Source organism: Mus caroli, chromosome 12, assembly GCF_900094665.2.
Source record: "Mus caroli chromosome 12, CAROLI_EIJ_v1.1, whole genome shotgun sequence".
Lineage (NCBI taxonomy): Eukaryota > Metazoa > Chordata > Mammalia > Rodentia > Muridae > Mus > Mus caroli.
In genome coordinates this window covers 71,278,856-71,306,590 of record NC_034581.1, presented here as the reverse complement: position 1 = coordinate 71,306,590, position 27,735 = coordinate 71,278,856, and the positions used below count along the sequence as shown (strand labels likewise).

At 42.8% G+C, this 27,735-nt stretch overlaps 1 protein-coding gene across 1 annotated transcript in view; it reads right to left on the bottom strand.

The window, feature by feature from the left end:
• The window catches only part of Churc1 (churchill domain containing 1), a 17,097-nt gene extending 6,206 nt beyond the window's left edge, over positions 1-10,891 (bottom strand). Inside the window, exons 1-3 of the mRNA XM_021178674.2 lie at positions 10,783-10,891; positions 1,772-1,907; positions 675-745 (exon numbers count right to left, since the gene is read on the bottom strand). Of these exons, the coding sequence (XP_021034333.1) occupies positions 675-745; positions 1,772-1,907; positions 10,783-10,821 (246 nt within the window). The 5' untranslated portion in view covers positions 10,822-10,891. The remainder of the gene's footprint in view (positions 1-674; positions 746-1,771; positions 1,908-10,782) is intronic.
• Between the last annotated feature and the right edge of the window lie 16,844 nt (positions 10,892-27,735).

The following is a 27,735-nucleotide window of genomic DNA, read 5'->3' as shown; positions in this document are numbered from 1 at the left end:
GGCTCACACTTGCTGCTGCAATGGCAGGCTAGAGAGATGGCTCACACTTGCTGCTGTAATGGCAGGCTAGAGAGACGACTCACATTTGCTGCTGTAATGGCAGGCTAGAGAGATGGCTCACACTTGCTGCTGTAATGGCAGGCTAGAGAGATGGCTCACACTTGCTGCTGTAATGGCAGGCTAGAGAGACTGCGAAGAACATTTGCTGCTTTTGCGAAGACCCAGGTTCAGTTCCTACCACCCACAAGGTGGCTCACAACCATCTGTTACTCTACTTCTAGGGAATCTAGGGCCTTCTTCTGTTCTATGGGGGCAGTTCAGGTGGTACACACACACACACACACACACACACACGGGCACACACACGGGCACACACAGAGGCAAACACACACACACAAAACAAATCTGTTAAATCTTTTTTTGAGAACCCATAATGGGTTAATTAAATAAGATGACAGGACTGGAATGTCACTGTAAAGCACACATTTTTGATTTGTGATTCAGGTGAAGATGCACAGATCCACCCACCTTTAAATTTTCCCAGCATGCACAGGTAAAGACAGGAGTGGACAGCAGTAATAACTGCTAGCACTTCACTACAAAACTTATGTATAGATGCTCAAGAGTACTTTAGAGTCTGTGTCCCTCCTCAACAATACCCTCATATACATTACCTGAAATTCATCCATGATGCTGAATGTATACTCGTGTCTGGCTACTACATGATGACAATTCTTACACAGATCTGCCAAAACAAAGACACTAGGGTTGAGGATAAAAGCAAGAGAAGGACGCAAGAGATGGACAGTGGGACAGGAGGCCAGAGCAAAGCAGGAAATACCAAAGCATGCCAGTGTCATTCAGTACCAGGGAAAATGGTGCTATACTGTGACACTCTCCCCCTCTCTTTCCCCCCTCCCCTACTCTTCAGCCCTGCTTGCCTTTGGCCCTCTGATCCCCCTTCCACCACCTGAGTGCTGGGTCAGCAGGGGTGACCACCACACCAGGCTGGTCCTGGCCTTTATGCCTACTAGAGAACCCCATTCCACTAAATTTAAACCCATGAATCCAAGGTTTAAAAAAAATACCTGGCTAGGAGTAGTGGCTCATGCCTTTAATTCTAGCACTTGGGTAGCTGAGGCAGGACAGCCATGAGTTCCAGGAAGCTTGGGCTATAGAATGAGTTCTGGACTAGCCTGAGCTACAAAATGAGATCTTACCTCAAAAAAAAAAGAAAAAAAAAAAAACAAACATACAAACAACAACCAAGAAGTCATCTCATTTGAGGTGATATAAAGTCGTTTTTTTTTTAAAGATTTATTTATTATATGTAAGTACACTGTAGCTGTCTTCAGACACTCCAGAAGAGGGAGTCAGATCTTGTTACGGATGGTTGTTAGCCACCATGTGGTTGCTGGGATTTGAACTCCGGACCTTTGGAAGAGCAGTCGGGTGCTCTTACCCACTGAGCCATCTCACCAGCCCTATAAAGTCTTTACAACTGGCTGGGCATGGTGTGGCACACATCTATAATCTCAGTGCTGAAGAGGCAGAAGCAGGAAGATCACACTTAGACCGCCATGTTATGCTATTCACAGTGTGGAGATGCTGGGTAAAGGAGTCCTAACTGTATTTTCCTCTCAGTAACATAGCAGTAACCAGGCACTGTAACACAGCACTAAACGTGCCCTCAGAGCACCCATACAACACACCAACTTCGGAAAGCTGATTCCTGCTAACAGATCTGCATTTCAAAACAAACTCTACTTACGGTCATAGGTAACTATTTCTTCTCCATCTTCCTCTTTCAGGGATCTGTTTGTGATCAGCATAAAGTCCCGCTTACTGCACACTGCGCAGCCTGCGAAGTTCAGTAAGAACGATCCATTCTCCAGACAGGTGGTGCCCTACAGTATGAGAGCAGGAACTCTCTTACAGTTTGAAAGCTTTGGTGAAACTGACTAAATGACTCAAAGTCTCTACAGGCCAAAGACACAGCCAGAACACATCTGCTCAAGGTGCTTTTTAAAGTAACTAGCCTTCCTACAGAATGACTACTTATAAGGACACTCGATGCACATGTGAAGTCCATGACCTTCTAAGGACTACAAGTATGTTTGCCAGAGAGGCATAGGGCTGGGGATGTGGCTCAGTGGTAGAGCATTTGCCCAGCATCTGTGAAGCCTCAGCTGCAATCCCTGTATCACAGAGCAAACAAATGTAAGAGAACTAAGTCCAAATACTTACAATAGCAGGGGAAAACAATATTCCATACAAAAAGTAAATCAGAGAGTTTTAGAAGTATTTTTAAATGATCGGCCAAAAAACTAGGATTAAGTCAATCAAAATACAAACAAGTCACTACTAAAGGAAAGCGTATACACTGTTGAAAGGCTTCTTCTCGCGCCTTTGCTAATACCACAAAACAAACCAGCGAATCCGCCTACAGCCGTTAGCCTTTGTGTGTGTGACTGCAGCAGAGAAGGGTAAAGGCTTCAACGGATCAGACTCACACAGCAGTGCCCAGGGAACGGAGGCTTCTGCTTTGGCATGGAGAAACTAAACATTGCTGGCTTAAAGAGAAATCTCTGCTAAAGACTCTATTAATGTGAAAACTATTTTACAGATTATCCAATCCAATTGCAAGCAACACTGAATATTTTTATTTGTAAAAATATGTATTTTATTATGGGGGTGGGGCAGTGTGCATGTGGAGTCCTCCCACCTTTATGTTAGTTCTGAGGATTGAACTCAGGTCGTTAGGCTTGAACAGCAAGCTCTTTTATCCACTGAGCCATCTCTCCTGCCCAATTGAGTGATTTTATTTTATTTTATTTTATTTTAAGATTTATTTATTGATTATATGTAAGTACACTGTAGCTGTCTTCAGACACACCAGAAGAGAGAATCAGATCTTGTTACGGATGGTTGTGAGCCACCATGTGGTTGCTGGGATTTGAACTCCGGACCTTCGGAAGAGCAGTCGGGTGCTCTTACCCACTGAGCCATCTCACCAGCCCCCAATTGAGTGATTTTAATAGTTAAAGTGATATAAAAATCATTTCTCCAAAGCACCTGTGTACCTGATGCCATACTACAGCGATGGTGAGCCAAATATGGTTTTATACACATAGTTCAGGAAGAGCCACCTTAAATACCATAGCAAAGTTCTCCTGGTTCCTGTACCACAATTAATCTCTCCCTTCTGAGGGTGTCTTACCTCTATGTGTTAAGGAAGAGCGTAGTTCTAGAGCAAGAACAAAGACATGACCATATAGTTTGGAGAGGTGATGTCATAAACACCTTGACTAATATTTTGAAGGAAAAAAAAACCAAACCTTGGATTTGTAAACTTTGAGCTACTAGGAACTAATGATACACTTTTTAATTTTTTTAAAAGAAAACATTACTGAGAATAGTTTACAAAGAGTAATTGTAAAGGTAAATGTGATGGTTTGTTTTTGTCAACTTGATACAAATAGATCAGGAAAGAGAAAAATCTCACTTGAGGACCTGTGTCCAATAGATTGGCCTGTGGACATGTGTGGGGACATTTTCTTTTCTTTTCTTTTTAAAGATTTACTTATTTATTATATGTAAGTACACTGTAGCTGTCTTCAGACACTCCAGAAGAGGGCATCAGATCTCATTACAGATGGTTGTGAGCCACCATGTGGTTGCTGGGATTTGAACATTTCTTGAACATTTTCTTGATTAGTGACTGCAGGTGGTAGGTTCTAGGTTGTATAAGAAGGCAAGCTGATCAAGCCATAGGAGAAAACCCAGTAAACTTGGCTCTTGCCTGACTTCCCCCAAACACAGACTCTGAGGCAATGTAAACCAAATAAACCCTTTCCTCCCCAAGTTGTTTTTGTTCAAGGTGTTTTATCACAGCAACAGAAAGCACACCAGGACAGAGAATGATGTATATATCAAGTGAGTACCACCCTTATTATGATATTGCCTATTTCTATTTCCCCAGAAGTTCTCCACTCTTCGTAGTCTAACACCATCAGCATCTCAGCCCCAGAGATGGTGTTCTCTTTCCAATCTTTCATGCTCCAGAATTATGCAAATGGATTAGAATATTCTTTTGTTTCTGACTCCTTGTTCTCAGCATAACATCTCTGCTTATTATTGCTTTTTCTTGCTAAGTAGTGTTCTATAGTTAGCTGTTGGTGAGCATCTGAGTTGATTTCAGTTTGGGACTATAATGAATAAAGCAATTATAAAGATTCATGTACAAGTCTTGTGTAGACACACGTCTTCTCTTCTCTTGGGTAAATACCTACAAATTCCATTTCTGGGTCACATTGGTTAGTTTTAAGTGGTATGCTGAACTTCGTAAGACGATATCAGATGCTTCTCCCAAGTTCTCCTTTTCTTTAAAAAAAATGTGAAGAATGTGTGTGGTCTGTGTGTGGGTTTGTACAGGTGGATGGCGGTGCCCATGGAGGCCAGAGATCTTGGCTACCCCTGGAGCTAGACTACAGGCAGTTATGAACTGCCTGACATACGGCTGCTGGGAATTAAATTAATAGAGCAATAAATGCTCTTTTCCACAGAGCCGCCCCTCTCCCTCACACAAGGGGTTCTCCATTTCACACTTCTGTCAGCAATGTGTTGTTCCCAGTCACTGCACATTTTTCCAACCCTAGCTATTGAACACATTGTTTTTCTTTTCTAATGACATAAGTAGAAATCTTAGCACAGTTTTAATTTGCCTTCTTCCAGTGATTACTAATCTTCCTGGAGTCTATTCATATGTTCATGAGGTGTCCAATCAAGTCTATTGGCTCCACTCTTTGTTTTACACAGGGTCTCACTGTATAGCCCAGGCTGGCCTGGGCTGTTAAGGACACTTAGAAAATGTGATTTACATAAAACTCTGCTAAAGACTTGTAAAGGTATATAAACAAAAAGAAATGGCTAAAAACTAGGAAAATTAGACAGCAAAGATTATTAGTTTGATAATATAAAATCTTACAAATTTGAGGGCCAGGCATGGTGGTGCGTGCCTTTAATCTCAGCACTTGGAAGGCAGAGAGGCAGATCTCTGAGTCTAGTCTGATCTACAGAGTGAGTTACAGCACAGAAAAATTCTGCCTTCAAAAACCAAAACTAATCAGCCAAACAAAAACTTACAAGTCTGAAAAAACCTGGAACAGGGGCAGGAGAAAACAAAAACAAAAACAAACTGAAACTGCAAGGACTACAACCTAAGACATTATTATTATTATTTCAGATTATACATGTCAATGTAGCTATAAGGTTTATGTATGCTACTATGTATGTTCTGTCAGGGAAGGTTTACAATTAAAAACCGAGGGCTGATGAGGCCAGTGGTTTAGCTTGACTCGGGGAGCACTTCCATGAAGCCCTAGGTTCAATAGCCAGTACCACATAAATGGGGTGTGATGGTCTGTGCTGTAATTCCAGCACTCAGCATCAGGAGCAGTCATTCTTGACTACACAGTGAGTTCTAGGCCGGCCTGAGAGACATGAGACCCTATCTATGACAGGGGCAGGAAGTGGAGGGAGACATGGAAGGCTGGGAGAAGCTCAGAGGAGGAGAGAGCTCTCTATGGCTTTTCTTTTTTTTTTTTTTTTTTTTTTGGTTTTTACGAGACAGGGTTTCTCTGTATAGCCCTGGCTGTCCTGGAGCTCACTTTGTAGACCAGGCTGGCCTCGAACTCAGAAATCCGCCTGCCTCTGCCTCCCGAGTGCTGGGATTAAAGGCGTGCGCCACCACGCCCGGCTCTATGACTTTTCTATTCCCTATTTCATTCATCTCTACTCCATCCTCCCTCCATCCCTCCCTTTCCTCCTTCCCTCTCCTGGCTTGCAGGATAGTGTGCTCTGGTTTTCCACTGGAATGTTAGCCTACAGGTTCCAGATTGTTCTTTTTTTAATATAGGTATTTACAACCATAAATCTATAAACTGCAGAGTCCTTTAAGAAGCCCTACACATACACAACTGTTTCAGTGACTACATATCCAACCCAGAAAGTATTGAAATTCCATGTAATTCTATTAAGATACTTTTGAGTACACAAACTTGGAAAGTTAAGGTTTAAATGAAGTATATAAAATGTAATTTTTATTTGTACATCACTAATTCACAGATTTTGTCTCTGATTCAATTAGCGGCTCATTTTTTTTGTGGTAACATTGTGTTATTACAGAGTCTAAAACTGAAGAGATATATATGCAGCTCAAGTTTCATTCACACTGGGTTGAAAATATTTTGTTATAATCTTAGAAAATATAATATAGTTTTAGGTACAATTGGTTTGCAAAATGCTTTTCTGGAAAAAAAATGCTTCACAACTGAGTTTTTAAAAAGTTGGCTGTGGAATAGGGAAATGTTCATTAGGTAAAAGTGGCGGCAGTCCAAGCCTGACAACTTGAATTCTATCCCTATCAAGAATTCTTGAATTCTATTCTACCAAGCTGGAAGGTGAGGGGCTCCTGAGAACTGCCCTCTGACTCCCATCACAGCAAATGCACACCCTCGCCCACACACAAAGGAACAATAATTTTTAAAAATTGGGTTCAGAAAATTGGTGGTCTATTTTCAAGTAAACTCATGCATAATTTTAAATTCTTAGTACAGCATTACGGGCCAGGAGGCTAGAACCCAGCCCTTGTTTATCTATTTTAGGTTGCACACTTATACTACATGTAGAGGCTAGAACGGACCTTAGTTCTGTGCATTCTAGTCTGTGAGAAACATCTACCCAAAGATAAATAACTAAATATCACTTATTGCTTACAGAAGAGCTTCCTAATAAAACCAGGCTGGTTTATACAGACTGAGGTCCAAGTCAGCCAAGGCTATGTAGAGAAACCTGTCTTTTTGTTGTTTGGGCTTTTTCTTCTTCAAGACAGGGTTTCTCTGTGTAGTCCTGGCTGTCCTGGAACACACTCTGTAGATCAAGCTGGCCTTGAACTCAGTAATCCACCTCTGCCTTGACTACTGGGATAAAAGGCCTGTGCCATCACCCACCAGGTTTCTGTTTCTTTTTCTTTTTTTTAATTAGTGGATGGTGGCTTATATTCTTTAAAATATGCCATCGTGTATACCACATATACTTTTAATTAAGAATAACAAAATAAATCTTTAAAAATATATGCCATAGCCTTAATGAGTCCCAGTTAATTGAAAGAAGAATCCCTGGCTCTGGAAAAAGAATTCTGAATTTAATTAACCTTGGGATTAAATGGCCACTTCGCTTCTAGTAAACAAGACTGCACTGAATTCCTTTAGAGTTCTCCATCCCAGGTCTCAAGTCGCATTGGGAACTTTCTTAATATCGACCCACTAATTAGTTCTAAATCCGTCTTCTCCAACTCCAAAGAAGCACTTAACTCTCTCTCAGGGCAGCACTTTGATTATTTAACAGAAGGACAGCTTCAGAATGGCACATCCAGCCAGGCATGGTGGCGCACACCTTTAATCCCAGTACTTGGGAGGCAGAGGCAGGCGGATTTCTGAGTTCCAGGACTGTCTTGTCTACAGGGTGAGTTCCAGGACAGCCAGAGCTACACAGAGAAACCCTGTCTCGGAAAAAACAAAAACAAAAAAAGACCAGAATGGCATGTTCTAGGCTCTCCACTCACTTCTCTGTCCTTTCTCTTCAACGCCAATGACAGTCTATCTCTCTGCTTGTTCCATCTCTTCCTTTTGCAGGTGCACACTTACTCTACATGTGGAGGTCAGGGGACACTTTGCAGCACTTGGTCTTTCCCTGTGTGAGTCCTAGAGATGGAACCAGATTGCTGGGCTTGGTGGGCAAGTGCCAGCCCAGTGCATCTCCCTTTAATTTGTACTAGCATTTTACCTGGAATAAAGTTATCTTGCTACTTCTGGGGGCAGGGGAAGAAAGGAATGAACCGACTGTCTTTTTTAAAGATAAAAAACTGTGTAGATGTCTTTGTCTGTGTCTAAGTAATGAGTGCAGTGCCTGTGGAGGCCAGAGGAGAGCACTGGATCTCCTCAGCCAGAGCTAAAGGCTGCTGTGAGCCGCCTGAGTGGTGGGAACGAATTTGGAGTCTCTGCTGCAGTATTAAATGCTCTTGACTTCTAAGCTCTCTCTCTAGCCCCTAACAACTCTGTTAATAACCTCCACAGGAAACTTTCCCTCGTGGTGCCCAGTGTGCAATGGCCATCATTAAGACTCATTAAAAACCCCTTGCTAGATTAAAAAAAAGGGGGGTGGGTATGGGGGACTTTTGGGATTTGGGATAGCATTTGAAATGTAAATGAAGAAAATACCTAGTTAAAAAAAAAGAGTATGAACTAAAACACAGTATAGAAAAATAATAAAAGCAGAAACATAATAATTATAAGCAAACAGCAGAACCACCAGTTACGTAAAAAAACCCAAACACTCCTTATATTCCCGAAGCCTCCCCTTACCCCCCGACTTTTTGTTGTTGAGAGATTTACAGTTATTTCATGTCTATCAGTGCCTGCCTGGTACTCACGGAGACCAGAGAGTTGGAGCCCCAGAACTGGAGTTATAGACAGTTGCTAGCTGCCATGCCAGGAACTGAATCCAGGTCCTTTGCAAAAGCACCAATCACCGAGCAATGTCTCTGGCCCCTCATATAACCACTCTCGATCAGACTCTGTCTAGCAGCCATCAACACAATGTCTTTAGAGTAACTTCTTGTTTTACCAACCAGGAAAGTCTTACTGTAGTTTAGCTTGCTTCATTTAAAGCTGCACTACATGTGTTCTTTCGCCAATGCTGTCAGACTAAAGTCAGGCTGCTGTGTCTGATTCCAGTGCTCCCATTGCTGTAATTCTGAGTTCTTTAACCTCTGCACTACTGACACTGGGGCATACAGACCTTCGGTTCCATGGCTGTCCTGTGCACTGCATTATAATACTCGTCTCTACCCATTCGATGTCAAGGAGCACCTTCACTGTGACAATCAAGTGTCCCTGGATACTGCCAAGCCGCTTCCACTGGAGAGCTGATGCTCTATGCTAATTCACACTCACAACCCTACTCTTTTTTTTTTTTTTTTAATATTTATTTACTTTATTTATATGAGTACACTATAGCTGTCTTCAGACACACCAGAAGAGGGCATCAGATCCCATGACAGATGGTTGTGAGCCACCATGTGGTTGCTGAGGATTGAACTCAGGACTTTCAGAAGAGTAGTCAGCGTTCTTAACCGCTGAACCATCTCTCCAGCCCACAACCCTACTCTTAAGACATTTCCTTTTACGAACACGAGTTTTGCTCTGGCCTACGACGAATAATAATGATCTTACAAGCATTCTTATACACATTGCCAGGAGATGAGAGCACGTGCATTTTTCCAGGATAAGCACTCCTGTATCATTCCAGGGGACATTTAAATTTGATAATGAATGGTAATTACTTTATAAACCAAAGTGGTTGTACCATAATGAAAATTCCTCTAACATAACAATCTCAAAAGACTTACATATCACTCAAAAAGTTTTTTTTTTTGTGGGGTTTTTGTTGTTTTTCAAGACAGGGTTTCTCAGTGTAGCTCTGGCTGTCCTCGAACTAGCTCTATAGATCAGGCTGGCCTTGAACTTGGAGATCTGCTGGCCTCTGTCTCCCCAGTGCTGGGATTAGAGGTGTGTGGCCACCACTCACAAACTATTAAGAGAAAGAACTATGAAGATGTTTTCCCTCCCAGACAATTCAAGGGTCCTTCATCTTGCTATTTTCCTGCAGATTCTTCCTCCTCTAAATCATTGTCCAAACCCACCTTATGTGGATGGATAACACCGCAGCCCCATTCCTGCTCAACCTTCCTTTTCACTACGTTTAAACAGCAGCCTGTCAATCCTACGCCCCCAAACTGCAAGCCCAGAAGCAGCCCCAGAGCCTTGGTAGTCACTCCTTCACAGAGCAGCCAAGCACTCGCTACACACATCAATGTGCAGTAGCGATTCCCTGAAAGAACAGTAAGAGCCAAGCCTCAAAACCTCCTAAGCCCGAGAGGCGCAAAGGCTTAAAAGAAGAGCTGAGGGTATAGTTCTGTTGGCAGAGTGCTTGCCTGGTAGGGACACATCCTGGGGTCAGGCCTCAGTGCCAAGAAGGGAAGGGGAAAGGGAAGGCGCAAGGAAAAGAGAACGGGACGAGGCGGAGAGGGAGATCACAATCTAGTCTCGGCTCTCATACTTGGGCAGGTGATAGGTCCTCTCTGGGGATCAGTTCTACCATCTTCAAACGTGGGTTCAAACAAGAGGCTGGAGTGTAGCTCAGTCGGTGGAAAGCTTGCCTCCGCACCAAGCTCTCATTTCTATCCCTAACATTTTCTAAATGGAGCCCAGTGGCGCGCGCTTGTAATGCCAGCGTTCAAGAGGTATGTGGAAGGAGGATCAAAGTCAAACAAAATCCTCCTCGGGCACATAGAGAGTTCGAAACCAGCCTGGGCTACACAAAACCTGTCTCAAAAAAGTGGATTTTAAAATGACCTCAGACGTTCATTCAGCGACAGAATGAGGTAAAAAGAATTCCATCAAATCGAGCTGGAGGATGAAGCCGGGATCGCGGCAGGGCCTCAGGGGCTGTCAATTTGGGTGGGTAGGTAATCTTGAGGGTTCCCCGTTGTCCCCAGCAACAGAACCGGAAGGACCGCTGACGTCAGCCACCAGGGAGGGGACCTGCGGCCCGTACGTAGGGTCACTGGGGTGACAGACCTGCAGAGTGGGCCCCTGGCCTGTCTAGGAATATCGGTCGAACACCGAGCCTGCGGGAGGCTCTTCGCGCCCACTTGCTCACCCGATTGGGGTACTCCTTCTCCACACAGTCCCCACACATCGTCACGCAGTTTTCGGAGAACGTCCCCAGCGACACCCGGAAAACGAAACCTCGCGAGAGTTGAGATTTCGATTTTGCTGCACGCGGTCTAGGGACTCCACAGCTGGCTAGAAGTCTCCGCCCATAGCAACGGTTGTTAGGCGGGACGCACCGGTAAGGAGGGTGCGCCGAGTACTGGACTTAAAAATCTTCAGGTATTGAAAAGATCTGAGGACTCAAAGAAGTGTCGAAAAGAGGAAGAGGCTTTGAGCCTGAAAGAACTTCTAATAGGCGCCTTCTTGAATTCTGATTAAAAAAGGAGAATTACAGAAGTACAGCAAAAAAGGGAATTGTTTCTTCTTGCCTCCATTTCCACCGGACTCAAAAAACCTGAAATGACAGTTTAAATACCATTTTGTGCTATAATAACAGATAAGAGATCAGACTTCAAAGAAGGAGTAAGCTGGTGTTTGGGAAGAGAAGCTTAGAGCGCTGTCGAGAACCTACTAAATTATTTAAATTAGATTCTTATCTTTCGCCTTGTACAAAAATCAATTCAAAAATGGATCAAAACCCATTATCTAAAACAGGAAACACTGAAACTTCCAGAAGAAAACATAGGGGATAGTTGTCAAGATATTGGGTTGGAGGAGCTGGAGAGATGTCTCAGCTGTTAGGAGCACTGACTGCTCTTCCAGAGGACCCGACTTCACTTCCCAGAACTCACATGGCAGCTCACAACAGTCTGTAACTCCAAGATCTGACACCCTCACACACACACACATGCAGGCAATGTACATAAAATAAAAGTAAAATTTTTTAAAAAGACTCTGCTTTGGACAAGAACTTTTTAAATAGCACATGAACACTAACACTAACAGAAACTAAATATCAACAGACTACATTTCATGAAAAGTTTCTATTCAGCAAAGGACACAATTAGCGGGGCGGGGGGGGGGGCGGGGGGGGGGACAGTCCTCAGCATGGGAAACATCTTTACCAGCCATATTTCAGACAAGAGGGAAATATCCAGAATTTATAAGAATTGCAGAAACTAAATACCAAGGAAACAAAACTGCCTGTCAATAAATGGGCAAATGAATTGAATAGACACTTTTCAAAATAAAAAAACCAAACATGGCCAATAAGTGTTCAGTGTCCTTAATCATCAGGGAAGTGCACATTAAAATTATTTTTGAGATACCATCTCACCCCTGTCGGAATGGCTCTCGTCAATAAATCTGATGACAAATGCTGGGAAGGATGTGGAGAGAAAGGAACTGTTTGTTAGTCACTGTTGGTGGGAGTGCAAATTAACACAGCCATTGTAGAAATCAGTTTGGTGACTTCTCAAAAAATTAAACTAGAATTACCATATGAACCTGTTATTCCATTCCTGGGCATTTACCCAGAACACATAGGAATATTTACACCGGTGTTTATTCCCAATTTATTTACTCTACCAAGAATTAAGATCAAAGCCCGGCGTGGTGACTCACGCCTTTAATCCCAGCACTCGGGAGGCAGAGGCAGGCGGATTTCTGAGTTCGAGGCCAGCCTGGTCTACAGAGTGAGTTCCAGGACAGGGAGGGACAAAAAACCCCGTCCCAAAAAAAAAAAAAAAAAAAAAAAAAAAAATAAGAATTAAGATCAACCTAGTTGTCCATCAACAGATGAAAGTAAAATGAAAAATCTATATATATAAAAAATTGGGGCTGGGCAGTGGTGCACATGACGTTAGTCCCAACACTCAGGAGGCAGAGGCTGGCCGAACTCTGTGCAGTTTAGGCCAGCCTGGTCTATAGAGAGAGTTCCAGGACAACCAGGGCTACACAGGAAAAAAAAAAAAAAAAAAAAAAAACGAAAAAAAAAAAAAAGGAATACTATTCAGTTCTAAAGAAAAAAATGAAATCACAAAATGTGTAGGAAAATGAGTGGACTTATAATATTAAGTAAGGGAATACAACCTCGGAAAGGAAAAACAGCTGTTCTCCATGATACCCAGAATGTAGTTGTTAGCATTCTAAGCTACACCCCACAGTTACCTGGCAGCAGCCAGGTATGCCTGACTCACTATAAAAGGGGCTGCTTGCCCCCCTCCTCTCTCTCTTGCTCCTGTCTTCCTGCCCCTGCTCTGTCCTCTCGACCATTCTTCCCCTCTCTCTCCAAATGCTCATGGCTGGCCTCCACCCCTCTACTTCTCTACTCTTTCTCTCTCTGCCTTTCTCTGCCTCTTCTACCCTCTTGACTCCCCTCCCCATGCCCTGAATAAACTCTATTCTATACTATATGGTCCTGTGGCTGGTCCCTCAGGGAAAGGGATGCCTCAGCATGGGTCCACAGAGACACCCTTTTCTATGCCTCCATAGAACATATCTCCCCTCTCTTTATCATTTTATAAACACATCAGTAGTCAATAGTATATGTGTGTAGAAATAAATGTGTATGTGGGAATAGTATCATATATAGAAAAGAGAAGAAGAAAGGGTAGCAGTTAATTAAGCCACTTTGCCTCTGATAGGTCTCTCGCTGCACCTGCCCAAGAGCTCTGGATTAGCCAATGAAAGACACACACACACACACACACACATACACACACGTCAGCTAATTTTGATATGCTTTGACTAGCTCAGTGCCTGAGCACTTCTAAACCTCCCTGTGGCTAGCACACACTGCCCTCCAGTATTCCTGGCTTAGCACACAAATGTAAAGTGCAAACTTCTGGGCACCTCCTCCACCCCCACAGGGCTGCTTTCCCTTTCCCCCTGTACAGCTGGATGACTTATCTCCTGCAGCTCTTTACTCTGATCCCTCTCTTCCCCCTTTCTCCCCTGGTCCCTTGCCCAAGTAATCTAAAAGTTCCGCCCCGTCTCCCTTCCCAGACATTGGCTGTACAGCAAATCTTTATTCCCAATCGAAGCCAGCTAGGAGCAGAGACCCTCAGGTCTGGAAGAATGCATTAGAACCAATTCCCAACATCTCACTCTTTCTGTCCAAATTTTTTTTAAAGATTTATTTATTTATTATATGTAAGTACACTGTAGCTGTCTTCAGACACACCAGAAAAGGGCACCAGATCTCATTACAGATGATTGTGAGCCACCATGTGGTTGTTGGGATTTGAACTCAGGACCTGAGTTTACTCAGGTTTGTTTACTTTGACCTGGCAGAGCTAAACTGTCGCCTATGCTGCACTGTGTGCCCTTTCCTTTCTTGGGCTTTTTTTTTTTTTTTTTTGTCTATCGATGAATAGGGTAATTTTTGTCTAGTGGCTATTTTGCGATAATTGAAGCAACTCCACATGGAGGTTTTGATGCTCAATTTCTTCTTTGAACCAAGAAGGGAATACTGTTGGGAGCAGACATGTCTCTAGTCAAGTGATCTTTAATAATGAATTAATATTAAATGTCATATTCTCTGATTTCTGATGTCTTTGAAGATTATCTATATAAAGCATATCTGAGTTGTTAAACCTTGATAGCTATTTCTATTTGAATATTATAGAAAGCACCTTAATATAGTTAGATCAGAATCTAATATAACCATGAGTTTATTATCTGCCCCTTAACCTGTTTTACTTAATCATCATAAACAGTTTGTAATAGCAGTTATTAGGACTGGGTCTAAGTCTTGTATTCTTAAATGAGTTGCATAGGCACAATGCCTATCTAAGAGTAACAATATTAATTTCAGATTTTGTATCAATAAAAGAAATTCATACCAATGAAAACTTTAAATTTGCATCAATCTATAAATTCTGTACCAATGAAAAATTATAACTTCAATTTGTATCAATTATAAAGATTTCTACCAATAGAAGATTGTGGCTATATAATGCTTTGCTTAAGAATAAATTTAGGGGGCTGGTGAGATGGCTCAGTGGGTAAGAGCACCCAACTGCTCTTCCAAAGGTCCAGAATTCAAATCCCAGCAACCACATGGTGGCTCACAACCATCCGAAATGAGATATGGCGCCCTCTTCTGGAGTGTCTGAAGACAGCTACAGTGTACTTACATATAATAAATTTAAAAAAAAAAAAAAAAGAATAAATTTAGTAGCCAGGCAGTAATCCCAGTGAGTTCCAGGACAGCCAGGACTACACAGAGAAACCCTGTCTCAAAAAAACAAAACAAAACAAAAGAATAAATTTAGGAATGTATCCCATCTACTTCCTTCCTGTTCAAAATTATGATCATTTTCAAGTTACCCCTTAAAATGACAACCTATCTATAATTTATAAAATAACCATAACCAGACACCCAAACCCAAGGAATAGGGATGACGACTCCCCTCAACTTCAGCTGCTGAATAGGGATGACAAAGATTCTTTAAAGGGGTAGGGATGGGTAGGAAAGTTAGAAAACTTGGTTGGACTTAGGAAAGCTAGCTTTAGCATTTGTTATCCAGTCTCTGTATGCTTAGAAGGCTCAGGGCTTGACGGAAGTTTTGATTGGATCTGTTTGAAAGGTTAGATGAAGCGAGATCGTCTGGAATCATCAGCTATTCCTGGAGCTGTTTTGGAAGCAAGTCTCCGGAAACAGCTTCAAGAGGCAGAGGGCTGGAACATTAGGTCACTTCAGCCCCGAAGGATGAATCTCGCCAGAGCTGCACATTCTGCATCATCTGAATCTCACAACTAAAATCTTAGTACCATTAAGGTATTTGTAGGGATTGTGCATGGTGCACAGGTCAGTTAAGGATGAATTTTGTTCCTTCCTTGAGCAGGTGAAAGACAACAATCCTTTTATTAAAGTTCATTTCATCTTTTAAAATGTAACTAGTAGAAAAATGTAAAATAAGCCGGACGTGGTGGCACACACCTTTAATCCCAGCACTTGGGAGGCAGAGGCAGGCGAATTTCTGAGTTCGAGGCCAGCCTGGTCTACAGAGTGAGTTCCAGGACAGCCAGTGCTACACAGAGAAACCTTGTCTCGAAAAACAAAAAACAAAAAAACAAAAACAAAAAACAAAAAAAAGAAAAAAAGAAAAATGTAAAATAACACAAGCAAAGCCGGACACCTCTGATCCCAGTGCTTGAGAGGCAAAGGCAGGTAGATCTCTAAGTTCAAGGCCAGTCTGCTTTACAGAGTAATTTCTAGGAAATTCATGGCTACACAAAGAAACATTGTCTCAGAAAACATAATAATAATATAATAAATACATGCAGCTCTTATTCTGTTCTTATTGAGCTAAGCTTATCAATCCAATTCTCTGACTCCACCTTTAATGTTTGTTTTCAAAGTCCAATGGCAGCTTTTAAATTGTATTCGTCATTATATCTATCTTATTCAATTCTATAGATAGTTATTGAATGTGTTTGATGTGTGTGAGGAACTGCATGGTTCAGAACATGAAAAAGACACTGCTTTCCTGCTCGCCAGACCCTCACAAAACGGTCAGAAATAAAATGAGTCCAAATATGCATAGCGAAGTCCTGGCAGGCTGCAATGTGGGGTACAAATGGAGAGGCCATTCTGAGGCAGGGGATCAGGGTCTAATTTGTACCTGTGCTGGAGAGCTGGCTCAGAGGTTCAAGAGCACCTGCTGCCCTTGCAAAGGACCTGGGTTCAGTTCCCACATGGTGGTTCACAAGTTCCACGAGGTGCTCCCTGTTCTGACCTCTTCAGGCACCACACACACACACACACACACACACACACACACACACACACACACACACACACACACACACGGGATGCACATATTAAAACTGCACCCTGAAGAATGCACAAGAAGCAGATAGTATAGAGCTAGGGGTGTAACACAACTTGATAGAACATCTGCCTGGCATGCAGAACGCTCCAGTTCAGTCTTCAGTACCACATAAACTAGGTGTGGTGTCACACATCTGTAACCCTGGGTACTCAGAAGGAACTGAAGTCCAAGTCATCCTCAGCTACACAAGAACCAGAAGCCCATCTTGGTTGCATAAGATTCTGTCTCAAAACGGAAGAGAAATTACATAGTGCAGGTGAGTGGGCGGAGGCTACGCTTGTGCTCTTTGTGTGGTCAAGAGTCGTTGAAAGGTGAAGAGAAAGTGGTGCCAGATTCTTGCTTGAGGATTATTTCTGCACCTATTTGTTGGGATGGAACTGGGAGAAGTCAGAAATAAGAAAGGCAGATACCGAGAGGAACCACTAGGGGGAGATGAAAAACTTTCTGCCTCTACATCAGTAGCTGCCATACAGGACAATACCCCCCACCCCCAAATACACACACACACACACACACACACACACACACACACACACACTTACGGGATGGTCACAAAACATATCCTTTGGCATGAAGTGGTTTTGTGTTTAGGATCATGAAAGACAAAATACAAAATTACAGGTGTCTTTTTACTACCCAGAACGCCATTATAGTTAGACAAGATGATCCAGGGCAGGGGTGGGGGTGGAGAGGAAGCCTATAGTCACAGAGAGGATAAAGATCTAAGGGCTATCCACCAAGGCCTCCATTCGAATCTAGTCACCTTCAGGAAGGGAGATGCCAAGTAAGACTAGAATGCGGGCTGGGGTGGGTAAACAGGACCAGAAATTCAAGTGTGATTACAGTAACAGGGAGATAAATAAATAGATCTGAAGGTGACAGGTGAAAGAAAGGGAAAGAGAGGCTACAAGCAGGAGGGTTGTACCCACCCAGAGCAATCAACAGTTGTGAAGTAAAATGAGCAAATGGTTTTTAAAAAAGAAAAAAAAACCTTTTGTTTTCTTTTCCTTATTTATAACTGTATAAAACAAAGTTTGCAGAAATCATTGTTTCCATCCATAATGTTCCTCCCTCCCCTCTCCCCCTCCCCCCTCCTCCCTCCTCCCCAGGACACCACCCTACCCATAGTAATCTTTTAAAAATGTGACCTCAGTTTGTATGTCAAATATATGTAGAGGTTACAGTTTATGAATGAGATGGTCTCTTGGGAACTGATTTAGGTGAATCTAAATGTTAAAATAACCAATTTTTCCATTCAATTGCTGAACTACGCCATTAGACAAGAGTAAAGCTTTCCTTAAAGAGTACAGTTTGAAAGCTCCATCCTTTTCCATTTTATCTTACATTTGGTTTGTTGAGACAGAGTTCTACTCTGTAGCCTACACAGGCCGGGAGCTCAATAACTCAGATGACTTTAAACTCATGGTGATCCTCCTGCCTCAGCCTTTCACACCTGGCATTACAGGTATGAACACCTGGCTTTATTTATTTATTCATTTTTAATTTGTGTGTTGTTTTGGTTTTTCAAGACAGTGTTTCTCTGTGTAGCCCTGACTCTCCCGGCACTCGCTCAATAGAATTAGGCTGTCCTTGGACTCACAGAAATTCTCCTGCCTCTCTCTCCCCAGTGCTGGGGTTAAGGGCATGCATCACCACCACCCGGTCTATTTTTGAGAAATTGGTAGGGTTTCAACCATCAGATACAGATGTGTAGCTGAATGATTCTGTCCAGGGGCATCGTTAAGACAGAGCCTGTTGAGAGGATGCTCGCACCAGAGGATATCCTGGAAAGGAAAACACATATATAAAACTTATTATATGCTTAAGGCATAGGAGTTTAGCCTCTCGAGTCTCTTTTTTCCCCTAAGACTTTTATGATGCCCAAAGCCAAGAGGTTGAAGGACCACACAGTATACCAATAGTGTCTCCTCTCTGTTCTTTCTTTAAAGGGTTAAAGAAGTGTCTCCAAGGCTGGGTGGTAACATTGCCAGTTTCACTGCCTGTTCAGGGAAGGTGTATGTCATTCTTTCCATCGTCTCAAGGAAAGTGTGAAATAAGAACCCGTGGCTGTCCTTACCTGATATCACCTTACTATGCTGGATGACGCAGCCCCAGCTAGGTGAAGTCAGGAAGCACAGGGTGAATCTGGTTGAGAGCGAGAGCACCTGGCAGCCCCAGCCTGCGGTGCAGCTCAGTGGTAGAGGAGGCCGCGGGGTGTGAGTTTAATCTCTAGCACCAAAAAATAAGGTAGGATTAGACAGGCGGACAAAGCCATTTGGTTCAGTTTGGCTTCCTTCCGAGCAGAGCTGTGCCTTCTTCCCTCCTGGAGGCTGCTTTGGGCAGCTTGCTTCCTCTGTTCTGATGAGCTACAGTGTTTCAAACACACACATTTGGGAGATTCGGCCCCAGTTCCTTTTGGAAAATTTCCATTTTCTTCGGCTCTCATCGCTTTCTTTCCCAAACACCGCGATCACTTCTATGTAGGCTTTTCTCCTAAATTGTTGTGTGAATTGGAGTGGATTTAATCAGCAAAACACAACTGGGTTTTAGATGGGATTTTATTGTGTGGGCTCCTTGCCCTGCTGCGAAGTGTACCCCAAGGATACAGGAGCCCTCAGAGTAGTTTTTGTTTTATTTTAATCCTGTCTGTATGATCGCTGTGTGCTGTATTGACTCTGAGGGAGGCGTTTGGAATTGTTGGTGTATTTGCGGTGTAAGGAGAGTGAAGCTGAGAGCCTCCTGTTCTTCCTATAGAAGGGTAAGCAGGGAAACGCCTACAAAGTGACTCAGTCACAGAAGTCAATGGAATCTAGAGATGAGGGTTGGGTAGAAAGGAGCGCTTTTGACTTCAACTGGGAAAAAGGTGCATGTCTTTGGGAAATAATGTGATTTTAGAGTTAAGGGGGGTTTGTTGTTTGTTTTTAAGGTTGGTTTTCTCTCTGTCTCTGTGCGTGTGTATGAGAGAGGGAGAGAAAGAGAGGGAGAGAGAGAGAGAGAGAGAGAGAGAGAGAGAGAGGTCTAAGGAGGCCAGAAAAGGGTGTTGGATACCCTGGCGGTAGAGTTACAGTTGTGGATGCTGGGAACCAGCCTAGGGTCCTCTGGGTAAGCAGCAATAACTCCTAACTGTGAGCCATTTCTCCAGCTCCCAGCCGTATCATAATAGCAGGAGAGCCATACTCTTGCTTAGTGGTTGAGCTCCAATTATCTGGTCTGTAAAGTTATTACATTAACAAATGGACCTCCCTCCCAGGACTATTTTATAAAAGGATTCACAAATGTTTTAGCTACGTGAGCATCTACCTGTGACTCGTGGGTCTTAAAAATAACTTTAGTGCTAGGCAGTGGTGGTGTGCGACTTGGATCCGAGCATTCAGGAGGCAGAGGCAGAGGCAGTCTGATCTCTGTGAGTTCCAGGCCAGCCTGCTCTACAGGGTGAATGCTACACAGAGAAACACTGTCTCAGAAAAAGAAAAAAGAAAAAACTTAAACCAAAGCAACAACAACAAAAAGAAAGAAACCTGTTAACTTTAAATGTGAAGAGATATAAATTAGGAAAAGAAATTGGTATTGTTTTAACCTATATGCTATGGATGCGGACATGAGTGATTCTGTACAGGGGCTTCTTTAGAGTGAGCTTGGTGAGAGGATGCTGGCACCAGAGGATGTCCTGGAGAGAGCAAATGGCTGTTTTCCTTCAGGGTGTAGCCTTGGAAAGTTATCTCCTGGCCAGAAAACGCAGGGAGGCTTTGCAACTGCTTCCTGCTCTTTGAGCACCTTTCTCCTGACCAAAAAAAAAAAAAAAAAAAAAAAAAATCCTCCTTGTGAACCAGAGGGAGTTCATAGCCAGGCTTGCAAAAGCTGGGGTATGTTGTTCTGTGACTGTGATAGCCAGTGCCAACTGTCTTGAAAAACAAAAACAAACAAACAAAAAAGATGTAGCAGTAATTATAAATCTCATTGTCCCAGCACTTTAAAACCCCACCGAGTTCCCATTCTCTCAGAATAAAGGACAAATTCCTTGATGCACGTTCAAAGGCCAGCCCACTTCTGCAGCCCCGGGCTTGGTTGCTTCATTTCTCTTCCTCCTGGTTTTTCTTGTCATCACCCACTGTCGCAGTCAGCCTTCTATTGCTATGAAGAGACACCATAACCACAGCAGCTCTTATAAAGGAAAGCATTTAGTTGGGACTGGCTTACAGTCTCTGAAGTTTAGTCTGTTACCAGCATGATGGGAAGCATAGCAGTATGCAGGCAGACATGGTGCTGGAGGATCCGCATGCAAAGACTGGAGAATTGGCTGGAAGCTAGCCTGGTTTCCTCAGCGACAGCAGAAACAAGAGACACTGCTTCAGGTAGAAGGCAAGAACTTCTGAAAATTGCCCTTTGACCTCCATGTATGTACTATCCACCATGTGGACTCACCCCTGCTGTTAACTAATTTTATAAATTAAATATATTACTTATTAAAATGTTTGAGCTAGGTATAGTAGCTTATACTTGTATGAGATGTGTATACGGAAGATCTCAGGCTGTAATTCCAGAGGTTCTGAGTTCAATTTCCAGTGACCCTATGGTGGCTCACAACCATCTGTAATGCTCTTCAGGCGTACATGCAGACAGAGCATTCATACATAACAAAACAAACAAAGGTGGTGTGTATATGTGTATCAGAACTTGAGGAGAGGCTGGGCTATCCAGTGAGATCCCCATCTCCAAAAAAGCCTAGCAACAAAAGAGTTAAAGTCCAAAGAAACATCCATAAATCACTGAGAATACATTGCTGCCACGTTTTCATGGCAAGTTCTGAAGAAAGGTTCCGCCCAAGGCAAGGGGACAGTGTGCCTGATGTCATGTGACCATACCACCTCACCACTCTCTAGGAAGTGATCCATAAACCTGGAGGCTAGCTTGTCACCTCATTACTGGAAGGTCAGCAACACCTCCTACTTTCAGTTAGTTCCAGGGTGGCCATGTTGAAAAGGTGGCAGGATCAGTAAGAAGTAAGGCAGAGTAAGAAGCAGGCAGAGAGAAGGCCATTGGCGCACCACCTTGTTTCTTTTGTTAGGTCTGAGTGTGCTGTCTGCATGGATGTCTGCATGCTGGAAGAGGATATCAGATTCATAAGCCACCATACAGTTGCTGGGAATCGAACTCAGAACCTCTGAAAGATCAGCCAGTGCTCTTAACCACCGAGCCATGTCTTCAGCATCTTAAATTTTAAGGGGTTTTGTTTGTTTCTTTCTTTGTTTTTGAGACAGGGTTTCTCTGTGTAGCCCTGGCTGTCCTGGAACTCACTCTGTAGACCAGGCCGGCCTCGAACTCAGAATCCACCTGTCTTTGCCTCCTAAATGCTGGGATTAAAGGTGTATACCACCACTGCCCAGCTAGAGTACTTTTGGAAAATGTGATTATCATGGGACCCTGCTGGTAGGGTGTTATAAAATAGAAAGATTCTGGTTTTTTACTCTCTGGCTTCCTGTGTTATTGTGAACTCTCCCTCTTACATACATTTTTCACAATGATGGCGTCTGCCATGTTTTATATACCTAAAAGGCCCACAGTGGAAATTAATACATAACAAGAGCTCTGTTCTGGGATCTCCAAACTGTAAGGCAAATAAATCTCTTCTATTTAAAGTACACAACCTTGGGTATTTTGTTACAGCAACAGAAAACAAACAAGAAAAAAAAACATTTGTTTCTTTGAGCTGAAGGAAGGTTGCTAACTCTTCTGACAGTGAGGCTTTTCAGGTCTCCCTTACCAATCAGTTAATACTTGAGATACATACAACAGAGGGCCTTTCATTGAAAAAAATTAATGGTATTCAAGGGGCTGGGGAAATGGCTCAGTGGTTAAGAACACTGGCTGTTCTTCCAGAGGACCGGGGTTCAATTCTCAGCACCCACATGACAGCTCACAACTGTCTGTAACCTCACCTTCCAGGGAATCTAACACGCTCACATAGGCAATCATAGAGACAAAAAAAGAAGAAAAAACAACAACAACATTGCACATGAAATAAAAATAAAGAAAAAATGGTATTCAATATATATGTATATAAAAGTATACACACATATATATCATATATATACATGAAGTAATAAGATAATATTTAAATATTAAATGTATTAAATACTAATATAGTAAAGCTCAGGGATTTAATTCATATAATTTTATATTTGAGATTCTGTCTTCAAGAGACTCAGATTCTAGAGAAGGGGAGAAAACCCAGAGATCACAATACATTGTAGCAAGTGCTCTTCAGTGTGCTGGGCAAGCGAAGTAACTTTCCTGGGTCCTTTTCCTCATTTGGAAAATGGAACTATTCCGTGTTCCCCAAGTTGTTGTGAGAGGTATAAGAGATAGTCAGTCTATCTCTTGTTAAGTAACTTGTAAGTGTTAGTTTGATGATTTAGGTGAGTCCGGAGAACCTAAAGAACATACTAGACTACGTGGGAGGCTAACTGGGAGAGGTAGCTAACTACAGCGCAGGAAATCTCCGAGCTCGATATTATGTAACGCGCTCTCCGGCACCAAAGTTCTAAGTTCCACTCTGCCTCCCGCCAAGGCAGGAGGACGGGAGATGCAGAGAAGACTGAACCAAACCACGGGCAGAGATAAAGTGCCAGGAGGAAAGGAAGCAGGGAGACTGGACAAGATTTAGAACATGCTTTTCGGTTGCACGTGAGCTGATGAAGTTGTCTATCTCTGATTTCAGTTTTCTGAGGCAAAAAGATGATTTTCCTCGTGCTAAAAATAACTAAATGAAGGGCGTGAGTACCCCGGGGTCATCCATTCAACAAGCCCAGAAAATCCAGGTATAAAAAGATCTTAAAAGGAAAAAAAGTGTCTCTGTGGTATCTTAAGTAGCCATTGTTTCTAGAGAATTCTTTTTCAAACCCCAAAAGTCTGCTTACGTCAGGATTACTTAGGTTTTTTCTGTTTATGGCTTCTTTTCACCCCAAAAGTTTTAAATGATCCCAGGTATACAAGCATACACACCAAGTATATGAGTCAGATGTTTACTCAAAGTAAGTCATAAATCAACTTCAAAATAACTCTTTAGTACACTATATTTGATTATTCATTAACGACTGAAGCAGATTTGCATGCTGATGAGATGAATGTGTTCATTTGTTTTATATCAAGAACCGAACGTTTGCTGAGCGTTTGATGCTGCAGGATGCAGGTGTCCTTGATGTTTTCAAAAGTTGATCAATATTTTGATTTTATAATCAGCAGTACTGAGAATACCACATTATATAAATACATATTACATAACGGTAGAAGTATGTTTAGGGTCATTTCAGAAATCATTGGAAATTATGTCCTAATCCCAAGTCAAAATTCATTTAATGAAAAATCTTTTTTTTTATTATTTTCATCATTGTCTTTAGAGTTTTAAAAGTATCTTAGGTTAGCTTTGAATTCCATATGAAGCTAAGAGTGACACTGAACTTTTTCCCCCCTTTATTTTTAAATTTTATGTGTTTTATGTGTTTACATTTTATGGTATTTTCTCTGCATGTAAATCTGGGCACTGGGTGCATGCAATACCCACAGAGGCCAAAAGAGGGCACTGGATTCCCTGAATTGTTAGTGCAGTTAGTTGCCTTGTAGGTGCTGGGAACAGGTTCCTTTGGAAGAGTAGCCAGTACTCTTTTTTTTTTTGTTTTTGTTTTTCGAGACAGGGTTTCTCTGTGTAGCCCTGGCTGTCCTGGAACTCACTCTGTAGACCAGGCTGGCCTCGAACTCAGAAATCCTCCTGCCTCTGCCTCCCAAGTGCTGGGATTAAAGGCGTGCACCACCACGCCCGGCTTAGCCAGTACTCTTAACCACTGAGCCATGTCTCCATCTGATCTTGATCTTCCAATATTCCTACCTTCACTGCCTGAATGTTAGAATTACAGGTATGGACCACCACTGACAATTTAAATACTGTTGATGATTGAATCTGGGGCTTTCTGCATGCTAAGTCATCACTCTACCCACTGAGCTACATCCTCAACTTAAAAAAAAAAAAAAAGTCAAACAATTTGTCACAGTACAATCCAATGTCACATTAATTTAATACCCAACTTCTGAGGACTGACAGCATCTGAGTGACCTTCTGATAAACAATCGTAGAAAATATCTAAAGTCGTATTTTCCTGTAATTAAGCTATTAAGTTTCAACGATACAAAACTGTATGTGTAGCGAAGACATTGCAGCCAATCACATACAACTGTGCTCCAGGAAGCAGGGGTACAGCGTCTGAATACTGAGGGCCAGCAATGCAGCGAAGTCCCATGACACGGCACAGCCCAGCACAGCCATAGACACCTCAGACTCACATAATTGATTCAAGAGTTGATCACTGCATCTTCAGAAATCTTTTGCTGGTGCCAAATCTTTTGTGGTTCTTCCATTCTTCACTTGGGGTCACACCTCACAGTTTCGGAGGCTGGTACTTAGAATCTCTAACTAGGTTTGTGTGTTTAATAAGACTGCTGGTGTTGTGAGACTGTAGTACACAGACATAAAAATGTTGGGCCAAATATTTACAGATGAACTCTCTCTGGGAACTAAAGTCTAGAGTAGTAGAAAACAAGCATCCATATGCTGTCATAGAAAAGGCAGTTGAACGCAGCTGATGATCCTTAGCGGTCCACTGAAGAGGGATTCGAGGAAGCTGAGCCTTTGGTTTCTTCTTCTTCTTCTTCTTCTTCTTCTTCTTCTTCTTCTTCTTCTTCTTCTTCTTCTTCTTCTTCTTCTTCTTCTTCTTCTTCTTCTTCTTNTCTTCTTCTTCTTCTTCTTCTTCTTCTTCTTCTTCTTCTTCTTCTTCTTCTTCTTCTTCTTCTTCTTCTTCTCCTTCCTCCTCTTCTCCTCTTCTTCCTCTTCCTCCTCCTCCTCTTCCTCCTCCTCCTCTTCCTCCTCCTCCTCTTCCTCCTCCTCTTCCTCCTCCTCTTCCTCTTCCTCCTTCTCTTCCTCCTCTTAATGATTTTCCCTCTTGGCTTACCTCTTGTTGGATTTTTTTGAACCCAACACTCTTCCCATTGTTCCGTTGAATATTTACTCCCAGGACATGATTCTGTCCTAACCATCTCTCCATGGCTCTTTGATTTTCTGGCTTGTGTTCCAGTTTATTTTCAGAGCCTGAGCAATTCTGTGTCTTTCCTCCCATTCTTCCATCTCCCTTCTCTCCTTCCTGGTATTTTAGCAGGAATGACCTTGTGTGGGGCGAGTGGATTTTGCTACCAGATAGGAGAACTGGTAGAGTTGAAGCAGATTCAAAACGCCAGGGAAGCTCAGAATTGAGAATAGTAGGCGTGGAACCAGCTCCCTGATAAGCTCTACCTGTCCTGGAACGTGTAACCATGACACCCCATTGAGAGGGCCGTGACAATCAGTCACAGAGGGACTTCCCCATGCAAATAGAGCATCCCTAACATCTCAGACTGAGCCAATGGAAAGCATTTACTTCTGGATTCCACCCTCCTCCCAAAACGTTTATAAGGTCCACATGAAATAAAGTACACAAATTGTTTCACCAAGAATCGTCTGAGGCTGGCTGTTTTACAGCGCTATAACACTCTGGGGAAGAGTTTCTCTCCAGAATCATTCATTGCTGGACCTCAGATCTGCTCAGCAGACTGGGAGTGCGCCCCCTTCCCGCAGCTGCTTCCCGCAGCTGCTTCCCGCAGCTGCTTCCCGCCATTTGCTTAGTGGCTATGGCCACAGCTTTTGGCCACCCGCAGCAACTGCTGCTGCTAGCAAAGTCACTACAACGGTGGGGAGTGGGGACCGGGGTGGGGTGGGGGTGGGGGTGCGGAGACACTGAGGCTATTGGCCCTACACTGGCTTCCCTTCAGAGAGCTGATAACATTTTGGCCATTCTGGCCAGGCCAAAGCTCCAAGGAACCTTGAATTCTGGCCCAGCAGAGACCCTCGGATCACATTCTGTCTTACCTGAGCAGCTTGCGATGGTGGATGGTGATCGGGCACCCAGTGGCAAGGTAGACATGCAGCCAGACAACACTGAGCAGGGGTCAGATGTTAATTAAGCAAAACTAACCAAGCAACTCACAACTTCCCATGTTTGGTTTTGGGTTCGTTAGACACAATAGTATTTCCTCAGGTATTGGTTTTATTTTGATATGATTTAATGAGCCCCAGGTTGGAGCCATCATCTGTGTTCAATGTAGCGGACAGAGCCACGGAAAGAGGGTGCTGCTGTGGAGATAGAGAGCAAGGGCATTGCTAAGTAACAAAGTCGTGGGGCAGCCACTGCCTCGCCTTCATCAAAAATCCTGAAGACATGCTTTGTTTTTTGTTTTTTGTTTTTTGTTTTTTGTTTTTTGTTTTTTGTTTTTTGTTTTTAGAGGCAGGGTTTCTCTGTATATCTCTGGCTGTCCTGGAATTCACTTTGTAGACCAGGCTGGCCTTGAACTCAGAAATCCGCCTGCCTTTGCCTCCCGAGTGCTGGGATTTAAGGCGTGCGCCACCATGCCCAGCACATGAACGGTTTTTAGTGTATCATGTGTAAGAACACACTGTACTAGGTAACTGAGAATACATGTGTCAGATTCAGATGACTTATGGCCATGGGAAGGAGGTACACAACTGTAAAGTTACATATGCGTATTCATTTTTAAAAAGAATTATTTATTTATTTTCTGTATATGAGTACCCTGTAACTGTTTTCAGACACCCCAGAAGAGGGCATCAAATCCCACTACAGATGGTTGTGAGCCACCATGTGGTTTCTGGGAATTGAACTCAGGACCTCTGGAAGAGCAGTCAGTCTTAACCATTGAGCCATCTCTCCAGCCCCATCTGTGTATTTTTTAACAAACCAACAAAAACTGTCAAGTAACACACTCTGAGTGGTAACTGAATACTAAGTGGGTAGGATGATTGTATAGCCTGGTTGGTCCTTCATGCTCCAAGTGGTTTGGTTTGCAGGGTTTGGACTGGTATCATCGTGTCCCCATCAACATTCAAACAGTGTGGACTAAGATATATAGCATATGCTTATCATATGTATAATATTACGTTTAGAAATGTAGGGGTAAGAGTAATTAATTCTCTGTGGTGAGGGTTCTAGCTTAGGAAGCTGTGGAACTTGAGTCAAGTCCCAAAGGAAGAGTTAGGATGTAAGCTAAAAGAGAGGAAAAAAAAGGAAGGAAGGAAGGAAGGAAGGAAGGAAGGAAGGAAGGAAGGAAGGAAAGAAGGGAGG